The sequence below is a fragment of the Monodelphis domestica genome, chromosome 3 (assembly GCF_027887165.1).
Source record: "Monodelphis domestica isolate mMonDom1 chromosome 3, mMonDom1.pri, whole genome shotgun sequence".
NCBI classification, from domain to species: Eukaryota; Metazoa; Chordata; class Mammalia; order Didelphimorphia; family Didelphidae; genus Monodelphis; species Monodelphis domestica.
Genome location: NC_077229.1, coordinates 13,745,216 through 13,762,195, shown reverse-complemented (window position 1 = coordinate 13,762,195; position 16,980 = coordinate 13,745,216). Strand labels below are relative to the sequence as shown.

At 58.7% G+C, this 16,980-nt stretch overlaps 2 protein-coding genes across 4 annotated transcripts in view; both read right to left on the bottom strand.

Annotated features, from left to right (window-relative positions):
* The window catches only part of PPIL2 (peptidylprolyl isomerase like 2), a 31,168-nt gene extending 29,054 nt beyond the window's left edge, over nucleotides 1-2,114 (bottom strand). Inside the window, exon 1 of the mRNA XM_001362327.4 lies at nucleotides 436-2,114. Coding sequence (XP_001362364.4) covers nucleotides 436-701 — 266 coding nt within the window. The 5' untranslated portion in view covers nucleotides 702-2,114. The remainder of the gene's footprint in view (nucleotides 1-435) is intronic.
* Nucleotides 1,422-10,748, bottom strand: SLC7A4 (solute carrier family 7 member 4). Of its 3 annotated transcripts, none has more exons than XM_007490802.3 (5): nucleotides 10,501-10,748; nucleotides 6,151-7,182; nucleotides 4,666-5,312; nucleotides 3,791-3,899; nucleotides 1,422-2,717 (listed from the first exon to the last, which is right to left on the bottom strand). In XM_007490802.3, the coding sequence occupies exons 2-5, from the start codon at nucleotides 7,130-7,132 to the stop codon at nucleotides 2,524-2,526; spliced, it is 1,932 nt and encodes a 643-aa protein (XP_007490864.1). In that variant the 5' UTR covers nucleotides 7,133-7,182; nucleotides 10,501-10,748; the 3' UTR covers nucleotides 1,422-2,523. The 3 variants fall into 3 exon arrangements, with proteins under 3 accessions (XP_007490864.1, XP_007490865.1, XP_016288063.1); XM_007490803.2 differs by having other exon boundaries at nucleotides 10,251-10,502; XM_016432577.2 differs by lacking the exon at nucleotides 10,501-10,748 and adding an exon at nucleotides 9,624-10,272.
* Nucleotides 10,749-16,980: the final 6,232 nt, after the last annotated feature.

The window sequence follows — 16,980 nt, the reverse complement described above, 5'->3', positions numbered from 1 at the left end:
AGGCGCCCTGAGGCATCCTAAGGTCTAAAGAGTCAAGCTCACCTCTTCTTGGATCCTGGCCCCTGGGGGTGCCCCGGGCTGCTGGAGACCCCGCTCGGAAATGCTACATTTCAGTCTAAGCTCTTTCCCTTCCGAGATCACAGACCCCCTCCCCCCATCTGCAGGCCGAGAACCTCGGGTCTAGAACAGACTCTCCGTTCCAGCTGAGGAACCTGAGACCTGGAGGGAAGCCGGGGGAGGGGGGGCGGGCCTGAGGGTCCAGTCCTCTAGGTATGAGTCCCGGAGAAAGCCAAGAGCTTTGACCTCTGACCCATGACCCCAGGAGAAGCTGGGCCGCCCACACTGTCCGTACAGGGATCTCTAAGGACTGTCCCCGCCCCCTCTGGAGACCCCTGAGTCCCGCGGGGCACCCGGAGATGCTGAGCAGGTCCTCACATCTTATCCTTCTGGTGCTGTCGCTTCCCCATGGCGGCGGCGGGGTCGGGGCGAGGGTCTACCCCGAGCTCAGACTCCCTCCCCAACTCCTCTGGCACCAGCTCCTCGTAGCACTGTACGGACTGCCCGCCGGCCGCCCTCGCAGCCCCGTTTCCGGGATGCCCAACGGAACTTCCGGCGAGCCAACCGGGGTGGCTTGGTATGCTGGGAAATGTAGTCCAGCGCTGCCCCGTCCCCCCCCGGAATAGCGCCCTACCACGGAGCATGCGCCTTGGGGGAAGTCGCTTGTTCGTTGTGGTCTGGGTCGTCAGGGAGGTGGGGTCGAGTCTGTGGACTCAGCCTTATAAGGTTCAGATTCCCCTTTGGAAGGATCCTAGGGTCTTGGGGACCTGGACTTTAGAGCCCATCTCTTGCTACTCCCTTGTTTTACAGATGGGGAAACTGAGTCACGCCTGTCCCAGGCCCCGGGCAGAAAGTGGCAATACTGGAATTCGAACCCAGTACCTCAGGCTTTGAACTCAGTTCTCTTCATAGCTCTCCCCACCAGCCAATCCCCTCGTTCTTGCAGCTGACAATATTTACCCCATTAAAAATGAAAACAGCTTTAAACTAGAAGGGAATAGCGGGGACCTTAGGGACCCCTGGAAGGGTCCCCAGATCCCACTTTGAGATCATCTTAGACCTTCCCCACCTCCGATTTGCAGATGGAGAAACTGAGGCCCAGGGAGGTGCAGGTCCCACCAGGGTCTTCTGATCCCAGTGCCCTTTCCCCTGCAGGCATTAATGGAGGGTCAGGGCCGTGGCTAGGTCTGCGGCCGAACCTGGTTTGTCACAAAAGTCGCTCCCCTTTCCGGGCTGGTGACACCCTTATTGTGAGGGACCTCAGCTCCTGCCCTTCCCCTCCCCCCCTGGGGTCAAAGGGCAGCCTTGGGAGGAGGCGGGGCTCGGGCCCCCACCCCAGAGGGATTCTGTCTTCTCCCGCAGTCTGTCTGTCAGGGACCATTTATTAAAGACGTCGTCCGCGCCGCGGGGAGCACAGAGAAAGGCCGAGGCCCTGCTCGGGGGAGCTCACAGTCTGGTGGGAGACAAGGAGCCACGCGCGTGCATGTGTGCGTGTGCATGTGCGCGCGCGCGGCCTGTGAGAGTGTCCGCAGGGAAGCCGGGAGGTGGAGAGGAGGAGGGGGGCGGGGTGGGGGGCGGAGGCACAGTCCGGCCAGACGCTGCGGTGGGAGGGAGCTGAGGCAGGGAGCTGCGCCCCTGCCTGGGCCTGGTCGGGCCGTGAGTTCGAGGGAGGAGGGGCTGCATTTGGTATCTGCGGGGCATCTTGTGGATGGGGGGCGGGGAGATGGGAGTCCGGGTTCCGATGTGGCCTCAGACACTTCCTCGGGGGCGACCCTGGCCGAGTCCCTGCACCCCACAGCGCGGGTTTTAAGAACAAGCACACGCAGCCGGCATTTAGAGCGGAGGGCGGGGATGGATGAGGCAATGAAGCCCGAAAACTGGGATGGAGCTGGGGGGATCATGAGCCCATTGTACAGAGGAAGAGACTGAGGGGCAAAACTGTGGAGCGGGGACTGGAACTCGGCTCTTCTCCTTCCTGCTCCCCCGGGCACGGGCACGGGCACACGGGCGCGCGCGCACGCTCTGCGCTCAGCTCGCTTCTGCCCTGGGGCCATCTTGCACTCCCCCGTTAAGGGGGAGGCCCTCCAGGGCAGGGCCTGGGGCTCGGCTTGCGCACCAGAGGCCCTTTAATAAAGGCTCACGGACTGGCTCATGGATGGGCCTCTGGGGCCGCCAGAAAGCTGGCCCTGCGCCCAAGCCAGCCTGGGCGCCGCCCCCCCCTCGGGGCTTCGTCCCTGCCCTGTGGGGGCCGCCACGCCCGCTCTGGTGACCAAAGACACGCGGGCTTGTGGGTTCCGTCATTCGTGTTATTCACTCAGGCGCCGGGCTGCAGGGCCGCCTTCCCAGCCGCTTCCAGAGCGGAGGGAGGCGCCAAGGATTCTGGGACGGCCGCGAGGGCGGGGAGAAGGGGCTGGGCCGGCCAGCCCCCGGCAGTGAGGGCCTTCGGAGCCGAGTCCGGGGCGGGTGTCAGCCGCGGCTCCCCGGGCTGTCTGTGCTGGGGGCAGGGCCTGGGGGGGCCTGGCCCGGGGGCTGCACCGTCTCCACCGTCTCCTCCAGGCTCCCACTGGGAAACACCACATAGCGGGTGCTGCCCGCCCCCGGAGGGTCCTGGACGTTCTCCTTACTGTGTCTGATTCCGTAGCCAAAGTAGACCCCAAGCCCTGAAGGGAAAGAAGCAGGTTAGGCCCGGGGCCTGGGGGCGGGACAGAAGCCTCAGGGGGGCACGGAACCCCAAAACTGAGCCAGCAGGGATCCAGAACCCCTAAACAAGCCTCTCCTGGAATCCTCCAGGAACGGGGAACTCACTCCCTAAGAGGCTGCCCTGGGGAATGGTTAGAAAGGTTTTCTGGGCACCCCTCCGTGGCCGCCCACCTGCTCTGCTGCTTCCTGGCAGCCAGAACCCTCCCGAGGTGACGTTCCAGCTTCATAGGAGGGCACGGGCCCCAGGTCAACTTGCTACTACTTCAGGTGCTCCTGGCCAGGGACTCCGGAAAGGAGTTAAGAACTCCCAGCTGTGTGACCCTGGGCAAGTCACTTAACCTATTCATCGCCTGGCTCTTCCCACTCTTCTGCCTTGGATGCTCACACTGATTCTGAGGCAGAAAGCCTCAACAACAACATTGTCCCTGGGCCTAACAACCTGGTCAGATCCCCAGGGCTGGACCCCTGAGGCCCCCCTCCAACGGAGCCTGGGGCAGGAGGCCATGGGCCAGGCCAGGCCACAGGAGCCTGGAAGCTTTATTGTGGGCTTTCCCTCCCTGCTCTGGGCAGCTCAAGGCCTCAGAAGATGAAGCACTCAGCCTGGTGTTCAAATCTAGCCTCAGACACTAACAGTGTGATCCTGGGCAAGTCATTTTCCTCATCTGTAAACATATGAACATGGAGAAAGAAATGGCCAACTGCTCCAGGATTTCTGCCAAGAAAACCCCAAACTCCATCTGCCTCCTTTTCCGCGTCTATAAAATTAAACTGAAGAAGGATTTGGCCAACCCCTCTGGGGTTTCTGCCTAGAAAACCCCAAACGGGGCGCAGAGAATGGGACGTGACTCAAGAACAAGTCTCTACTCCCGCCCACACCCCACTCTGAGCCCCCAAATTGAGCCCCGGTTCATGGGAAGGCATGAGGCCCCTTCCCTCTGGTCTTTGCAGCCACCCAGGGGAGGTCTGTTGCACTGAGGGGCAGGGATAGGGGTGTGCAGCCCCCATCCCTGAAGATACCCCATTGGACACTCACCTACAAGCAACCAGATGGCAAAGCGCAGCCAGGTCATATAACTCAGCTTCAGCATGAGACAGATGTTCAGAAGGATGCTGAGGGCCGGAGTCAGGGGCACCCAAGGGATCTAGAGAACAGGGGAGGGCAAGGCTCAAGAGGGGGGTGGGGGTGGGGAACGGAGCAGGAAGGGGGGGTGACCTACATTGCATTCTCTACGACCTCTTCCCAGGCCGCAACAGCTCACAAGATGAATCCCAGCTTGACCAAAGCCTCTCCCCTTCACCTTCGCTGGCTCCTTGTTCCCTCCCTCCTCCCCAGTCTCAAAATGACCCCTTCAGCCTTGACCAGGGGGAGATGAGTCATTTGGAAAGCAACTTTGCTTAGAAGTGCACAAAGAGAAGCTGGAACCACCAAAAAGAGACCTCTCCGGGGCCAGGAGGCAGAAGAGGTCCCCAGGGGTCTCTCACAGGCCCTCTTGGGATGGCCTGGACTAGAGGAAGAGAGGAGAAGGGAGCGAACCATCCAAACCACTGAAAAGGTAAATGGGAAATCTCCTAAAAGTGAGCTTTCCATCAGTGAAGATTTTCCAGGGCTTCCACCTTCTGTGGCAGGCCTTCCCCTCTCAGATGCCTGCAGACACCATGCTTGTGCCTAGTGCCTTGTGCCTTTACTTGGCTCCCCTGCTAGAATGGCAGCCCCTTGGGGGCAGGACTCTTTCTTGCCTTTCTTTGAATCCTTAATAAATGTTTAACTGAGGGACTTTTGTGTTTGCAGCTTTGTTGCTCTTCAGGGGGTTCCTTTAAATTCTGCTCTTCTATGACTCTGGGAAGAAGGAGAATTGGGAGGGAGGGCACCGGGCTGAGGACAGGGGAGAGGAGGAGGCAGACAGTTACCTGGAAAGTGTCCTGGCTTGGCTGCTGCTGATGGGCACTGAGGAGGAGCAGGCTGAACAGGAAGGCCAGGCTACAGAGAACCAGCAGGAAGGCAGCGCACCAGCGGGGCAGATGCAGGGGGGAATCTCCAAAGATGAGCACGCAGCTGAGCCCAATGGCAGACACCATGAGCCCCACCAGGGCCCAGGTCACAGCAGCCCCTGGGCTGCAGTGGGTGCCCAGAAAGGGCAGGTAAGGCCGCCAAGCCAGCTTGAGCTGGCCCGGCTCGGGGGCCTCGGCCTGGGTGGCCCCCACCAGCTGCAGTCGGTCAGAGAAGGACTCATACTCCTTGGAAGGAGGTTCCGGACTTGCCGGGGCTGGAGGTGAGCCAGGGGCCGGGGCTCTCTGGAAGCGCAGGACAATGATACTGGCTGCCACGAAAGTGTAGGCCAGCAGCGTCCCGATAGACAGGAACTGGACCAGAGCCTCCAGGTCTAAGACCAAGGCCAGCAGCGCCATGAGGCCTCCGAACACCACGATGGCCACGACCGGCACCTGGGTCTTGGGGTGCACGTGGGCAAAGGCCTGGAAGAAGAGTCCGTCGGTGGCCATGGCGTAGACGATCCTCGGCAGGGAGAAGAGGTTACTGAGCAGGACGGTGTTCATGGCTGTGGGAGAGGCCCGGGAGCCGGGTCAGCTCAGAGCAGGAGCCGGAGAAAGGAGAGAAGCTCAAGGGTGAGCCCAGCCGGCCCTCTTGGGGCGTCTGGGAGGACAGAGAGGGCCCATCTGCATCCGCTCCTCCCCCAAACCCCCCCAGGGCCCAGGCCAGAGCAGAGCGAAGGCAAACAGTAATATCTAACATCGATATTTATTGCCCATGTTCGCTCATTCAGTCTTCCCAAGAACCCTTTGAGATAAGTGCTATTATCACTCCCATTTTATAGAGGAGGAAACTGAGGCTGATAGGTCAGTGGCTTGATAGGTCACCCAGCTGGCCGTCTGGATCTGCAGTTGGGGTGGCTACCCAGACCTTGGCATCCCCCTCTGCCAAATCAGGGGCTTGGACAAGGAGTTCTCTGCTACCCCAAACCCCACCATCCTCTGACAGTCCTTGATGAGGCTGTGGGAGGTGGGTACTATTATCATCCCACCTGACAGATGAGGCAGCAGAGGCCCGGAGAGGCTCAGAGATTTGCCCAGGGTCTCACAGCGAGCCAGTGTCCGAGGTCGGACTTGAACTCGGGCCTTCCCGACTCCTATCCACCACACCCTCAGGGGCCCTCCTTTGGGGCTTGGTGTTTTACTCTCGCGCCCACTGTGGCACATCCTGCCACAGAGCACCCCAGAGGGCCCCAGCATGGCCAGGCCAGGACAAGTCTCGCTTGGCCCCGGAGGAGGAGTGAGGGGAGAACCTCCCCAAAACGTGACAGCCAGTCCGGTGGGCGCCCCAGGGCCGGGCGCCGGCTCCCTCAGCCCATGGCTGCCTCCCTCCGGCCCCGCACTCACCGCAGATGGATCCCGCGGCCACGATGAAGCCAGCCCAGCCGTAGCCGCGCCGGTAGAAGGCATCGGCCAGGGCCGACTCCGGGTCCAGGCTGTGCCAGGGCACCATCAGAGTGAGGACCATGGACACCAGGATGTAGGCGCCCGCCACCAGGCTCAGGGAGATGGCGATGGCCATGGGCACCGCCCGCTTGGGGTTCCTGGCCTCCTCGCTGGAGGCGGCGATGACGTCGAAGCCCACGAAGGCGTAGAAGCAGGTGGCCGTGCCCGCCAGGATGCCCGAGAAGCCGAAGGGGGCGAAGCCGCCCTCCCGGGAGCTCCAGTTCTTGGGCTGGGCCAGGACGAAGCCCAGGACGACAATGAAGACGATGACGCCCAGGCTGAGGGCGGAGAAGATGTGGTTGAGCCAGGAGGAGACGCGGGCCCCGCAGGAGACGAAGGCGGCCGCGATCAGCAGGATGCCCGCCGCCAGGAAGTCTGGGTAGCGGGCCAGGAAGGGCACGCGCCACACGCCCACGTGCGTCTCTGTGAAGTTGCGGATGTGGTGGCTGAAGATGGAGTCCAGGTAGCCGCTCCAGGCGCGGGCCACGGCGGCGCCCCCGATCATGTACTCCAGGAGGACGTTCCAGCCGATCAGGAAGGCCCAGAGCTCGCCCATGGACACGTATGTGAACATGTAGGCCGAGCCCGTGCGCGGAACCCGGGCCCCAAACTCCGCGTAGCACAGGGCCGCCAGCAGCGAGGCCACGGCGGCCACGGCGAAGGAGACGAGCACCGCCGGGCCCGCCATCTCCTTGGCCACCGTGCCCGTGAGCACGTAGAGGCCCGAGCCCACCATGCCCCCGATGCCCAGCAGCGCCAGGTCCAGGGTGGACAGGCAGCGCCTCAGGGACGTCTCCATCGTGGCGTCTTCCAGGGGCTTCAGCCGGTTGAGCTTCTGGCAGAGACGGGCCAGCCCGGCGGCGCTGGGGAGCCCCCACGCCATGCTGGGGGAGCGGCCGGGCACCAAGGGCTGGACGAGAGGCGGCGCCTGTCCTGGGGGGCAGAACGAAACGGGGCGGTTGAGCTCTGGCCCAGGGCGCTGCCCACACACACAGACGGGCAGCTGGGGAAGGCGAGGCCACGTCTGGCCTCCGACACGGCCCGCAGCGGGACTCTGAACCAGTCTCAACCTTGCCCGCCTCTGTTTTCTGTCTGTAAAGGGAGGCCAGTGGGAGTTGTTTGGAGGACAAGGAAGCGGCGCATAAGAGGCAAGCTATTGTTCTAGCCCCATGTGCACTCATTAGACACCGATGGTATACCGGCCCCAGAACTCACACTCAAACGCCAGCGTGGCAGAGATCTGGGGTTTGCCTTTCAAACCTGACCAGATTCCGTCTTACCATCAAGCCCAGGCATTGGCTCCAAGGCAGAAGAGCGCCCAGCGACTTGCCCAGGGTCCCCCGCCAGGGGCGTCTCCAGCCAGATAGACCTCTGGGCCCGGGCCGGCGCCGATCCACGGAACCTCCACGCTGCTCCCGCCACCCTCCCGTCCTTCCTCTTGAGGTCCTGGACGTCAGCGCATCCAGACCCCTCAGTAAGCAGCTGAGGTGTCCCAGGTGGCCCTTGGACTCACTCAGGCCCTCTGACTCATTGTCAGCGCCCAGCCCGCTCTAAGGGGGGGGGGTGTCTGTGGGGGGGAATGGGGGTGGGGGGCGGGATCTGTGGGGGGGAGTGGGGGAAGGGGGGGCGGGATCTGGGGGGGGCAGGCCGCAGACCCAGCGCAGGAGGAATACCCTGAAGGAGCACCCTCTAAGCCCCAGCCGTGGGGCTTCTGGGCCTGAGCAGAACTGGGGAAGTCCATGGCACCCGTCTTTCCGTTCTCTGGTCTCCCCATGCGCAGCTTCCTCCTCTACTGCCCCAGGCCCACCCCTGCAAAGCCTTCCCTGGACCTCAGCTGGTGCCCAGCGCTCCTCCCTTCCTCCGGACTTTCCCTGGTGGCGCGCTCCAGGGCCCCTCCTGCTCAGCCTGGGCCGCACCGAGTCCCTCCTCCTCACCCAGCAGCCTTTGGCCCTCTGCTCTTCCAGAGGGCTCTCCCTTCCTCCCCATTTGGGTCTGGAGGTCCGGCCTTGGCCCCCTCTGCTCAGCACCACCGGGTCGGCCGTGTTTGCCTCCTCCTGGTACCTCACCAGTGGCCACAGCTGACCACTCAACCCCCCAGGCAGGGCACCCGGCCTGCGGCCCAGGGGAAATCCCTCGGCCCCTGTGCCCCCGGCCCGGAGCTCTCCCAACTGGCAAAGGGCTTTTCCTTAAGTGGGGACCAAACCATGTTCCACTCCAACTCTGGGGGCGCCTGTGGAGCCCCGAATCAAATAGACACGCCTGGGCAGCTTTCCAAGCCCTTTCCACCCCTCCCACCCACATCTAGGAGCCTCATTGTGGGCACCGGCACCGCAGCCCCACCAAATTGGCCTTTCCTCAGTGCTGAGCCCCAGATGCTCCATCTCTCCTCTCTGGGCCTTTGCACTGGCTGGTCCTCCTGCCTGGAGCACCCTCCCTCCTCACCTCCACCGCCATCTTTTCCTTCAGGAGGCTGCAAGCCTTTTCTGATGGCCCCAACCGCTGGTGCCCTGCAGGGGAGCTCCTGTGTGTGTGTGGCTCCCATAGAACGTTAGGCATCCATGTGAGGGGCTCCCGGCACTGGCACATGTATGACCCAGGAGGCATCTGTGTATCGCGTGCATGTGTGCCTCTGGGTGTCCGAGGAGGCACGTATGTGCGTGCACCTGTGGACCCGCCTGCCTGTGCCCGGCTGTTCCTCCCTTAGTAGTTCCGCGCCGGGTCTGAGGGGCACCGGGGAGGCGGGGAGAGGCTGCGGCCACAGGAAGCCTCCCGCCCTGCCACCTCGGCTGGGCTTCTCACGCACATGCGCACACGCCCACAGCCCGTCGGGCCAGCCGGCGTCCCGGATCTCTCCATTATCCCGAGCCGGAGAGCGGGATCTGCCGGTTGGGGGGGAGGAGAGGGGTCAGGTGGAGCGGCCTGCTGGGGGAGGGGCGGCCTCGCGTCCTCACCCCCCCAGGGGAAGCCAGAGCCTTCCCTCTCTCCGCCGAAAGCAGGCTGGGGCTCTCCACCTCCCACCGGCCCGCTGCGCAGGGGCGGCTCCCGGGAGGCCCAAGCGGGCGGCCGGCCGCCATCTGTGCCTTCCTTCTGACGCCAGCCAAGGGCCCGAGGGCTTGTCAGCCCCCCCGCCCCGCCCCGCGCGCTCCCCCACCCACCACCTCCCTCCTTCTAGGCTTGTTCTCTCTCCCTCCTGGCGCTCTCCAAAGCCTCACCCCTGCCCCCCTCCCTCTCCTCCCCTTCCCCTCACGCGTCCCGACGCTTCATCCCTCAGCCAGCCAGCCCCTTTCTGCTCTCCTCGTCTCTCCCCTCCGAGCTCTTGCCTGAGCCTTCCCCTCTCTCCCTGCCCTCACTTCTGCCCGGCACTCCAGACCTACCTTCCGGCTCCTCCGTGAGAGGACTCGAGCCCGGCTCCCTCCCACGCCTCCCCCCGCCCGCCCCGCCACGTCCTCGGGCAGTCGTCAGGCTCCCATCACCTACGTCTGGCTCCGGGTTCAGGTCTCAGCCCTCCCGGCTCCTTCCGGGGCTCGCTGCCCCGGCAGAGGGAGGAGCGCCCGGCGGCAGCCCGGGGGGCCCGCATCCTCTCCCCCCACCCCAGGCGGTCAGCTCCGGCGGAGTCTAGCAGTTTGGGGAGGGGAGCAGCCAGATGGAGAAGGGAAAGATGGAGCGGAGGGGGGGGGGGGGCGGGGTGTGCCGGCTGGCGGCGGATGGGAGAGATGACAGCCCTGAAGATCAAAATGGAGGCAGGTTGGCAGCGGCGGCCAGGAGGCCAGGGCCTGGGGCAGAACGTCCCGCCGAAAGAGGGTCTCCAGAGTCCGGGGCATGGCCCGAGGGCAGGGCTGCTCCTTTAGCCAGGGGGGTGCGGGGAGGGACGGGACGAGTCCCTCAACTTTCCCGGATCGCCCCGGCCCGGCCCGAGGGCTCGAGGGTCCGCCTGGGCTGGGGGGCACCGGGTTGGGGAGAGCCCCGTCCGCCCGGGAGAGCCCCACGCCCGGCGTGCCAACCTGGGCCACCGCTCCAGCTACTGCGGCTGCCCGGGGCCGCTCAGCACCGCAGACAGCTCCCGGCCTCTCCCGCACAGCCCCGCACAGGCCACGCAGCCCCGCGCGGCTCTCCCCCCCAGTCCTAGGGCTCGCCTCTGCTCTCCTCGACCCCAGATAGCTTCCCCCCAGGCCGGGGTGGGACCAGGTGGGACCAGGGGGCAGCAGGGAGAGGCCCGAGGGGATGCCGCGGAGCGCGGCGCGACAGACCCACCTGCAGCCTCTGCGGCGGCTCCTTCGGGCTCTAGACCCGCCCCGGACCTCTCAGCCCCGCCCCACCCACAGGCAGGTCCGCCCAGCGAGGACTGGAGGGGGGAGGCGGAGAGGGAGGCTCCCCAGCACCCTGGGGGCGAGGGGTTCCATTGGGAGAGAGGGGGAGGGGGAGGGGCCGTCCCGTACTGACCCCCCCGCCCCGGGGCCGTCTCCACTCACCCCCCCAACCCCCAGGAGTCCGTCCTGACTGACGCTTATCCCCCAACCGGCGCCTCCACGCTGACGCCCCTCCCACTGGCGCTGGCCCCTCTCTGTTGATCCTTGGCCCCCTCCCCCCATTCTGAGCCTAACTCCCCACTGCCGGGAGTCTACTGCCCCCCCTTCCTACCGACCCTCATGCCCTCTGCGAGGACCTGAATCCTTCCCCGGCTCTCACCGGCCCCTTCCTGCCCCCACCCCACCTGCCCCCTCCTCACCAACCTCCCTGCATCCCCCCTCCGCCCCTGGGAGTCCCTCCTCCTCCTCCTCCTCTTCCTCCATCTTTCCGGACCTTTGGGCCCCAACATCACTTCGCGGTCCCTGCTAGAGAAGGTCCTGGACTAGGAATGGAGCCCCAGCAGGGAAGGGGAAATGCCTCTGCCCTCCCTCCAGCAGCTTACCTTCTACTGCGTGGGGAGGGGGTGCCGGTGAAGCGAGCTGGGGGACCACAGAAGCCCCACTGCTGTGGGCCAGTCACAGGGGAACCCGAGCATGGGGTACAGAGAGTGAGGCGGCCTTCCTCTGGGAGAGACAACAGCCACACGGACAGTGTGCCCCAGGAAAGTCTTCGGGTGTAGGGCACAGCCTAGGCAAAGGTGCAAAGGTAGGAAGTGGGTCATCAGATAGTTGCCATAAGACCATTTGCCCCACTAGGGAAGAGAGGTCAGACGTGCTCCCTCTTTGGACAGAAAGCGTGGGGACAAAGATTGCGAAGGGCCGCTACTCCATTTCCTTTCCTTTCTTTTTTCAACATGGTCAAGGGGGGGCATGTGCTGGGCCTGACTGGACATATTGGTTTTCCTTGACTTCTCAATAGGTGAGGGAGGGAGAAGTTGAGGGAGAGAATTTGGACCCGAAAAGAAAATAATATGTATTAAAAAACAGAAAAAGAAGGGTTAGGCAAGATGAGAAGGGATTTAAATGCCTCCTGGAGAAGCTTGCATTCTATCCTAGAAACAACAGGGAGCCATAGAAGTTTCTTGAACAGGGCAGTGACTTGGTCAAATCAACAAACATTTTTGAAATAACCCGGAACTCGGCACAGTACCTGTAAAGAGTGAAGGATCTGGGAGCTCTCCAAGGTATCCTCACCAATCAGAGGGAGGTAGGGGGTTCCAGGGGCTGGAGGTTCTGAGGTGTGAGTACCCTTTGATCTCAGGCTTATTGTGAGGGGCAGCTAGGTAGCACAATGGCTAGAGTGCTATACTTCGATTTAGGAAGACCCTAGTTCAAATCCAGCCTTACCCGTTTATGAACTCCATGATTGCGGAGTTATAGTTGGATGTATACCTCAATTATCCATAATACTATTGGCTTGATTGCTTCGACATTTACTGACTGTGTGACTCTGGGCAAGTCATTTAACACCTGTCTGCCTCAGTTTCTTTCTCTGTAAAATGGGGATAATAATAGCATCTACCTGCCAAGGTTGTTAGATGATATTTCTAAAGGTCTCTGCAAGCTTTGAGGTGTTGTATCAATGAGCTATTATTACTAAGGACAATGTTGTTATTGTTCTTGATTTCAGAATAAGGTGCTGGTTGTTCTCATTCTAGGGAATTTAGGCGGGAGAGATCAGCGTGGCTTTTCTGTGTCTCTCTTTGTCCTTGGAGCCCCAGAGCCTGGCACACCTTTAAGTGGCTCCGCTCTTCCAAAGCCCAGACCCGCCCCCTGAGGTAGACAAAGGGCAGTGCAGAGCACCCCTGAATATCCCCTTTATGGGTCTGCTAGATCAAAAGAAACCAGGGGCTGGGGGAATTCTTCTGAAGTCCCACGGTCTTTGATTGGCAGCCAGTGGGTAGAACATTGGGCTTGAAATGAATGAAACAGCTTCATGAGTTCAAATCTGGCCCCAGACACTTACTGTGTGACCCTGGGCAAGTCACTTCACCCTGTTTGCCTCAGTTTCCTCATCTGTCAAATGAGCTGAAAAAGGAAACAAGTTCAAATCTAACCTCAGAGACATTAATTGTGTGACCCTGTATTTGTTAGTGATTGAATACTATTATGCCCAAAGGAATGATGAACTGGAGGGATTCCATGTGAATTGGAACGACCTCCAGGCAGTGATGCAGAATGAAAGGAGCAGAACCAGGAGAACACTGTACACAGAGACTGATACACTGTGGCACAATCAAATGTAATGGACTTCTCTTCTAACAGCTGTGCAACAATCCAGAACAATTCTGAGGGACTTAGGAGAAAGAACTGTGGGAGCGGAAATGCAGAAGAAAAACAACTGCTTGATCACATGGGTCGATGGGGATAGGATTGGGAAATACAGACTCTAAACGATCACCCTAGTGCAAATATCAATAAAAATAGTTCTGGATCAGTGACACATGTAAAACCCAGTGGCTATGGGAGGGAGTGGGAGAGAGGAGGGAAAGAACATGAATCATAGAACCATGGGGAAATAGTCTAAATTAATTAATTAAATAAAAAATTTCAAATTAAAATATTGATAAGAGAGATCATGGTAATATTTAAAAATATATAAATGTGAATTATTATTTATTATTTTTACTTTGGTTATGTGGTTAATTCAAGTCATTTTCATGTTAATGTTTAATTATCATTACCAATAAACTAGTTTTGTGACCAAAAATATCGTGTGACCCTGGATAAGTCACTTTACCCTTTGCATCAGTTTCCTCATTTGTAAAATAAGCTGAAGAAGGAAATGAATTCAAATCTAGCCTCAGAGACTTATTAATTGTGTGGCCCTGGATAAGTCACTTTAGCCCCTTTGCCTCAGCTTCCTCATTTGTAAAATGATCTGGAAAAGGAAATGGCAAACCCCTCTAGTATCTCTGCCAAGAAAACCCCAAAAGGGGTGACAAAGAGCCCAACGTAACTGAAACAAGTGAACCACAGGCTTTGATTATCCCCCTTGTTTGTGCTCGTGGACAGTCTAGTCTAGCCATCCATCACATCCACATCAAAGTTCCTTTTATGAGATGCAGGCCACAGCGGAGCTATTGGGGAGGCCAGCTTTGTGGCACTCACAAACTTAGTAGTGTGCTGCCTGTAACCTTGGCCACAATGTGGATAAAAAACAAACAGCGATCCCAGGGCTTCTCTCCTAGAGGCAACTAGGAGGTACAGTGGAGAGAGCACAGACCTGGAGTCAGGAAGGCCTGACTCTCCCTCTCCCCCGCAAAAGAACGCCAGAGGGCCCGAGTCCAAGCCCTGGGTTCGAGTCCAGCCTCTGACACAGACTGGTGGCCTGACCCCCAGCAAGTCTCTGAGTCCGAGCTATCTGCATTGGTGGAGGGCAGAGTCCTCTCTGTCCAGGCGCCCCCACTGACCCAGGAAATCCCACGTCCAGGCCCAAGGCCAAGCTGCCATCTTCTCAGTGAGGGGTCAGTTCCCGTTCTCTCCATTTCAGAGAAGAGACCCAAGCCAGGGCTGTTCCCGCTTTCTCTCCTGCAGAATTTGGTCAGGAGATGTTTCTGCTTCTCCCTAAGGGCTGGGCGCAGCAGAGCTGGGATTCTATCTACCCTTCCTTTTCCTCTCTCTTGAACCCTCATCTTCTGTATGAGCAGCAGTTGTGGGGGAAAGGGACTTACCCAGGGTCACCCAGTCAGAAGTGTCGGAGGCTAGATTGGAACCCAGGACCTCCCATCTCCTGGCCTGGCACCCCCAGCTGCCCCACTTCCCTTACTTTCCAATGAAGGAAACCCCAGCTGTGCTGTCTGCGAACATGGTGGCCCAGCCAGGAGCCCTTCATGAGTATCTGCTAAATGAGGGGCCGAATGGGAGCACCCACTCAATCAGGTTTCATTTTAACTGTTTTCTCTGAAGATAACAAGAAGCCAGACGCCAAGTACGATGGCAGAGACTTTGGTGTTGTCGGCTCGTCTCTCTTCATGGGCCGTTAAGCATCACCCAATGGCTAAATGTAAAGCCCACACTGTCAACAAGCATTTAGAATGTCTTCAGTAGGTGCTTAATAGATGTTTATGGAATTGAAAATTCAGTGTTGGACTCTCCATGACCCCACTGGGGGTTTTCTTGGCAAAGATCCTGGAGTGGTTGGCCATTGCCTTCTCCAGCTCATTTTACAGATGGGGAAACTGAGGCAGACTCTCAGCAGCCCCCAAGAGGCCATGCCTGCTCCAGGTTGGCTTGACCAGAGGTCTACCATATAGTGCCCCCAGGACTCTGGGCCTGGCTCTGAGAACCGGGAGGGCCAGGAAGCAACAAGGCTTTGGGGAACTGAGGCCACTGAAGAATTCCCTGCTGAAGACATAAGAAAATTGGATGGACAAGGCTGGGGAGGCTCCTGCTTTGGGGGCAAGAATGGAGCTTACCAGGGTGACACAGGGGAGGGCTGGGGAACAGAGACTATGGCTGGCTTTTGTGACCCTCGAGGGCTGAGGTAAGAGTGGCTGAGCCACCAGGCAGGCAAAAGTGCTGTGTGCAGTGGAAGTTTGAGGGGACCCTGAAATAGCAGGGTTTGCCCTCTTTAGCTACCATGTAGGGACCCAGAGATGCACATCACAGGCAATGCTGTATTGAGAGAGAGAAAGAGCCCCCACTTACCAAAAAAAACAAAAAACAACAACCTTATTTAGAGGAAAAGACAATCTCAGGCTTTTTTACATCACCCTGGTCACCATCCAGCCTTCCTGAAGGGAGCAGCCTCCAAAGTAACCTCCTTAGCAAATAGTCAAGGGTCCAAGTTAGGTTCTAATCTGCATCCAAACCCATTTTGGGTGCTGGATGGATGAGAGATGCTGCTTCTGAGCAGCCACTTGGGCATTCTGCAGAGCTTCTAGCCTCAGCCTGCTCTTTCAGGCAGCCCCTTGAGTGCAAACTGCACAGGTTGGGCTAATAAGGGGTGAAGGACAGAGAACGTGAATGAGAGCAGCCCAGGCTGCTGGGGAAGGGGACTGGAGGACAGCCTGGGGCCCTTAGCCCAGCCACAAGGTGCTCAACTACAGTTTTGAACATTTTTAATGCCACTTGTGGCTCCAGGGGTCCTCAGTAGGTGGAGCAGATAGGCGAAATGAGAGACGGAAGGCAGCTCTGCGTGTATGTTTCTGCCAGGGGCAGGCTCTGCACGAAATGGCTGCTTTGCCATGCCCAGGTTTGACCTTTATTTTATACCCATTTTCTTGGCATACAGATACATTATTCAACATACATGTATGAGTAAAGATAATTGGAAAAGTGATACATTGCCTTTTTTTTTTAATCCTTACCTTCCATCTTGGAATCAATACTGTGTATTGGTGCCAAGGCAGAAGAGTGGTGAGGGCTAGGCAATGGGGGTTAAGTGACTTGCCCAGGGTCACACAGCTGGGAAGTGTCTGAGGCCAGATTTGAATCTAGGACATCCCATTTCTAAGCCTGGTTCTCCATCCACTGAGCCACCCAGCTGCCTCCTACATTCACTTTTAACAAATCTTTTGATTAACATTCTGAGATCATTCTATACATTTGTATGGTAACTATTGATTCTGATAGGTCACACAAAGGTTCGACACAAGATAAATGATTTTGTCACAGGTGGCTTAATTTTCTTATTAACCTGTGAGGAGCTTTGAGCTTACAATCAAGGGAAATCACTTATTACTTTTAATAAAAAGAGATAATCAGTCAGAAATTCTAGAGACAATTCAACAATCATAGTAGTAAGGTTGAAAGATCAGAGAGGTTCTGGGAACACAATTAGATTTAATTTTAGGCTGATCGTTTTTTCAGGGTTTATTAGGGAGTTTCTCAAGGGGAGTTTTAATAGGTAGAATCAAGTCACTGAGGCATGGTGGAGCATGGTGTACCTATACAAGTCTTTCCTAATGAATGATTTATGTACTGGCTTTCTGTATAGGGGGAGTGGGGGATGTTCCGGGTTTGGCTTTGTGGGCACAGCTTTTGCTGGGAATTATGTGCCCAAGCAAAAGTTAACCCATGATAGTCTTTTGGGTTTGGGTTTGTGAGTCTGATCTTTTGGTGATCTTTTGGAGAGATCGTGTTCAAGTATTTGCTCTTATATTACTTTTTCTGAGACCAGGAAGAGGACAACAATCGCGTCAATTGCATTAGTGAGGGATGTTGATGAGAGAAGTCATGCAGAGGGAGCTGAGTGGGCAAGTCCCACCCCAGAGCCGAGACACCAGCTGTTTCTGTCCCACTCAGGCCAAAGGTGGAATGGGGGGCAGTCCTGTCTTGTGAGGGATGCCGGCTCAGAGAGACCTAACTTACTAGCTCCTAT

Excerpts from the sequence above, each read along its gene's own strand:
- SLC7A4 (XM_007490802.3), bottom strand. The coding sequence starts at position 7,132 with ATGGCGTGGGGGCTCCCCAGCGCCGCCGGGCTGGCCCGTCTCTGCCAG. Across the intron at positions 5,313-6,150 it reads GGCCGCGGGATCCATCTGCG|CCATGAACACCGTCCTGCTC; the intron begins GTGAGTGCGGGG and ends CCTCTCCCACAG. Across the intron at positions 2,718-3,790 it reads TGCCATCTGGTTGCTTGTAG|GGCTTGGGGTCTACTTTGGC; the intron begins GTGAGTGTCCAA and ends CTTTCCCTTCAG.